Here is a 4,760-nt window from a genome sequence, read left to right as displayed (position 1 = left end):
TCCAACATTTCTGCATTCAGACACAAAGCACAGGACCATGGAATTGCACTTCCTGGAATTCTGTTTTAAAAATCATATCAAGGAGCAACTGACGTCCAGAAGCTTCTGCACACCTCTGGAATCCACTGCACCTCAATCTTAATTAGGATTTTTATGTCAATTAATCATCTCCACACAGCAACCTTACCATATGCAAAGCGGGCAGAAACAATGCCTCCGAGTGTCCCACAAGAATTAACTCGACATTAAAAAATTGTAAAAAATTCACACAACAAATTGATAATAACCCAAAATTGAGGGGTTGGTCAAAAGCCACGAGGCAAAGACTAAACACATGAAGGCCCATTGGGTGAATAAGTACAGGCTTAGTGCGTAAATCACAGATTGCTGGGGGGTACCTCATGTCCGGCAGGACAACTCCGACCTCAATAAAAAGGTCTCCAGGTGCCTCTGCTCCTCACACAGCTTCAGCTCTCAGCAAGAACAAGAACGGTGAGTGCTTCCTACCAAAGATCCTTGGTTCTCTTGGTTCTTTGGCTTTGGGGAAGAGGTGGATTGAGGCTGGGTTGTTGTGCATGATCTCTGCAGGGTGTTGGGCTGGATGGACCTTCAGAGGTGTCTTCTGACCCAAAATGTTCTTTGGCTTTGTGGTTCCATGGGTTTATGTTCCATGGGTTTATGGTTCCATGGCTTTGTGATTACATGGATTTAAGGTTCCATAGGTTTAAGGTTCCATGGGTTTATGGTTCCATGGGTTTACAGTTCCATGGGTTTTTGATTCCATGGACTTGTGGTTCCATGGCTTTGTGGTTCCATGGCTTTAAGTTTCCATGGCTTTATGGTTCCATGGGTTTCTGGTTCCATGGGTTTACGGTTCCAAGGTTTTGCAATTCCATGGTTTTAGTCTTCTATGGTTACGGGGTTCCGTGATCTACAGCTGTCCCTGAAATCCAGATTGTCTGAGTGTTTATCTGTTGCCTCTTGGAAAAGGTGGACAGAGCACAGTGGAAAATGAGCTGCTTGGGGTGGAAATTCAGGGAGGAGCATAGAACAGGCAGCTCCCAGGAGAGTTCAAACATCTCTGGGACAGAGCAAGAGTTGGTTTGATTCCTGCTAGGATCTTGGGTTTCCAACTCAAGACAAAGAAACAAGAAAAGGGGTGGGATGAGGGCCTGGGCAGGGTGGAAAGATGGGTTGAAACTCAAAGTCCTTTGTGTTCCAGGTCCTCGCTCCGGCCACCCTTCACTCCTCTCCCAACACCATGTGCTCCACTGGATGCTGTTCCACCGGATGCTGCTCTGTCGTGAAGAGCAAGACCATGTGCTGCACCCCGTGCAAGACTGTGTGCTGCAGCCCATGCAAGACCGTGTGCTGCAGCCCATGCAAGACTGTGTGTTGCAGCCCATGCAAGACTGTGTGCTGCAGCCCATGCAAGACCGTGTGCTGCAGTCCCTGCAAGACTGTGTGCTGCTCCCCATGCCAGAAACCTTGCTGTGACCCATGCCAGTCTTGCTGTGATCCATGCCAGAAGCCTTGCTGTGACCCGTGCCAGTCTTGCTGTGACCCGTGCCAGTCTTGCTGTGACCCATGCCAGAAGCCCTGCTGTGACCCGTGCCAGTCTTGCTGCGATCCATGCCAGTCTTGCTGCGACCCATGCCAGAAGCCTTGCTGTGATCCGTGCCAGTCTTGCTGTGACCCATGCCAGAAGCCCTGCTGTGATCCATGCAAGACTGTCTGCTGTGACCCATGCCAGTCCTGTTGTGATCCGTGCCAGAAGCCTTGCTGTGACCCATGCCAGACCTGCTGTGACCCATGCCAGAAGCCCTGCTGTGATCCATGCAAGACTGTCTGCTGTGACCCATGCCAGTCTTGCTGTGACCCATGCCAGAAGCCCTGCTGTGATCCATGCAAGACTGTCTGCTGTGACCCGTGCCAGTCTTGCTGTGACCCATGCCAGAAGCCCTGCTGTGATCCCTGCCAGTCCTGCTGTGATCCATGCCAGAAGCCCTGCTGTGATCCCTGCCAGTCCTGCTGTGACCCATGCCAGAAGCCCTGCTGTGACCCGTGCCAGTCCTGCTGTGATCCGTGCCAGAAGCCTTGCTGTGATCCATGCCAGTCCTGCTGTGATCCATGCCAGAAGCCTTGCTGTGATCCGTGCCAGTCTTGCTGTGATCCGTGCCAGAAGCCCTGCTGTGATCCATGCCAGACCTGCTGTGACCCATGCCAGAAGCCTTGCTGTGACCCGTGCCAGACCTGCTGTGACCCTTGCCAGAAGCCATGCTGTGACCCATGCCAGTCCTGCTGTGACCCATGCCAGTCCTGTTGTGACCCTTGCCAGAAGCCTTGCTGCGACCCGTGCCAGTCCTGCTGTGACCCATGCCAGTCCTGCTGTGACCCGTGCCAGTCCTGCTGTGACCCGTGCCAGTCTGTGTGCTGCACCAAGGTGTGCCACAAGTCCGTGTGCTGTGTCCCACGGCCCTGCTGCTCTCCTTGCTGCGTGGTGAAGAAGCCCGTGATGGTTTGCTGCACCCCCGTGAGGAAGTACTGCACCCCCTGCATCCCCATCCAGCAGTGCTGTGCCAGCCTCAGGAAGACCTGCTAAACTGCCCCAGGTGGCTCTGAAAATGGGCACAGAGGAGTGAAAAGCTCCTCGTTTCCCTCTGGTTCTCATGGTGATGGAGACAATTCATAGCGATTTTCTTCTTCCTTCCAAGCTTAAGCAGTTGCTTCTTTCTGTCCCTTATTTATCAATTGTCTTTAGTTATTGACTGTCTTTAATTAATTATTGACCTGAATTTACCACCCATCGTATACAGCATTAGATATTAGTGGGGTGTTAATTCTCCTCTTGGTGTTTGGGAAACCTTTGGTGTCACTGTGACCGCTCCTCATTTCCTCTCTTGACTTGTAGACAATAAAACTTGGCATTCAGCAAAACGCAACATTTGGTCTTTTGGTTGTTCTTACTTGGCTTTGCCCTTAATTTGTCCCTTTGCCCAGAATTTGTCCCTTTGCCCAGAATCTTCCACCTTGCCCAGGATTTCTCACCTTGTCCAGAATTTTCCAACTTGCCCAGGATGTGCCACCTTGTCCAGGACTTTTCACCTTGTCCAGGACTTTTCATCTTGCCCAGAACTTGTCATCTTGCCCAGAATTTTCCATCTTGTCCGGGACTTGTCACCTTGCCTAGGATTTTTAACTTTGCCCAGGATTCTGTCCTCATTCTGGCACCACCTGTGCCTTTGGCCAAGGTCTACACACATTTGGGACACAAAGAGCTGACCATGGCACACATTGAGTTGTGTCTGAAGCAAGCAGAGAATTCCCGATCCTCTGCAATGGGTGCCCAGAGGAGCTGTGGGTGCCCTGGGATCCCTGGAATTGTCCAAGGCCAGGTTGGAGGGTTTGGAGCAGCCTGGGACCGTGGGATGTGTCTCAAGTCAAGGGGAGGAAGGGGATGAACTTAAAAATTAAAAGTCCTTTCCAACCCAAACCATTCCTTGATTCCTTTTAGCCCTTCCTGAGCATTCACCTCACTCATATTTTACTACGGAATGGAAAGCTGAAGTAATTAAAACTCAAAGGGCGAGGACTGAGTGAGGGGGTGTAACTGCACCGTCTGAAAAGACAGCACTCCATAATCAGAGTGCTGTGAAATCAGAGACTCCTCCAATATCCTGGGAAGGATCCACCAGGCTCATGAAGCCCAACTCCTGCCCCTCCAAAAACACCCTAAAATCCCACCCTGTCCCTGAGAGCATTATCCAAATGCTCCTGGAGCTCTGGCACCCTTGGGGCAAAGCCCATTCCCTGGGGAGCCTGGTGAGTGCCCCACCAACCTCTGGGGGAAGAACTTTCCAGAAATATCCAACCTAGACCTTCCCTGGCACAGCTCCAGCCGTTCCCTCAGGTCCTGCCCCCGATCCCAGAGCAGAGATGGGAGCTGCCCCTCAGGAGGAAGTTGTGGACAGCTCTGAGATGCACAGGAGCTCGCCCCTGACCTCAGAAGGGACATTCCAACAGGAATACCAGGAGGAATTCACTACTCACTGGACAGCAGGCAGCATCTTCTTCCCACCACCATCTTCCAAAAAGAAAAGCTTAGAAACCCCCAGAAATCGCTGAATTTTTACAGGAGCAGAGCGTTTCCTCTGCGCGTTCCGAGCCAGGAATGAAACCTGGGGTTGGCATCCAATCTAAAAGCCTCATTCCTAAAATAGCAAACCCATGAGTCAACGATACCTTCCCTCCCTGGCTGGGACTTTCTTTGCTATTAAAATGCAGGACTCAGCTGGGAATTGCAGGTCTGGAGAAAATGCCTGGAGCTCTGGCTTGATTTGCTTCCTCCAACCTTCACAAGCGACATCTGCATTCAAATCATCTTCTCTACGTGTTTGACTCTCTGAAAACATTCTTGGGTCTTCAGGAGGGTTTTTATTTATTGTAAATCAGCCAGGAGGATATCCCAGATCAGAACATTCAATAAAGAACTTTCTCTTTAAGGAATCTTGTGAATATTCATAATATTCATTCCATCTTTGAATCACAGAATCATGGGATGGGTTGGGTTGGAAGGGATGTCAAAACCCACCTCGTTCCAACACCCCTGCCATGGACAGGGACACCTGCAGTTAGACCAGAGCTCCATCCAACATGGTCTTACCCCACACTGGAAAAGCTGCAGGAATAGATCCCCAAAAATCTCCCAAAAATCTCAGACTCACAGAACCACCATGAAAGTTTCCAAAAACATGGCAGGA

At 50.7% G+C, this 4,760-nt stretch overlaps 1 protein-coding gene across 1 annotated transcript; it reads left to right on the top strand.

The window, feature by feature from the left end:
- The first annotated feature begins 1,261 nt into the window (after positions 1-1,261).
- On the top strand, positions 1,262-2,602 carry LOC141725601 (uncharacterized). The gene is made up of 2 exons (XM_074529549.1): positions 1,262-1,390; positions 1,844-2,602. Exons 1-2 carry the CDS (start codon positions 1,262-1,264, stop codon positions 2,600-2,602), a joined length of 888 nt encoding a protein of 295 aa, XP_074385650.1.
- The last annotated feature ends 2,158 nt before the right edge of the window (positions 2,603-4,760 follow it).

Source organism: Zonotrichia albicollis, chromosome 30, assembly GCF_047830755.1.
Source record: "Zonotrichia albicollis isolate bZonAlb1 chromosome 30, bZonAlb1.hap1, whole genome shotgun sequence".
In the NCBI taxonomy this organism is placed as follows: domain Eukaryota; kingdom Metazoa; phylum Chordata; class Aves; order Passeriformes; family Passerellidae; genus Zonotrichia; species Zonotrichia albicollis.
The sequence above is the reverse complement of the archived record's forward strand: the minus strand, read 5'-3'. Positions and strand labels throughout refer to the sequence as shown.

Coding starts and splice junctions, on each gene's coding strand:
- LOC141725601 (XM_074529549.1), top strand. CDS start 1,262: ATGTGCTCCACTGGATGCTGTTCCACCGGATGCTGCTCTGTCGTGAAG. Junction 1,391..1,843: donor GCTGCAGCCCATGCAAGACT/GTGTGTTGCAGC, acceptor GATCCATGCAAG/ACTGTCTGCTGTGACCCATG.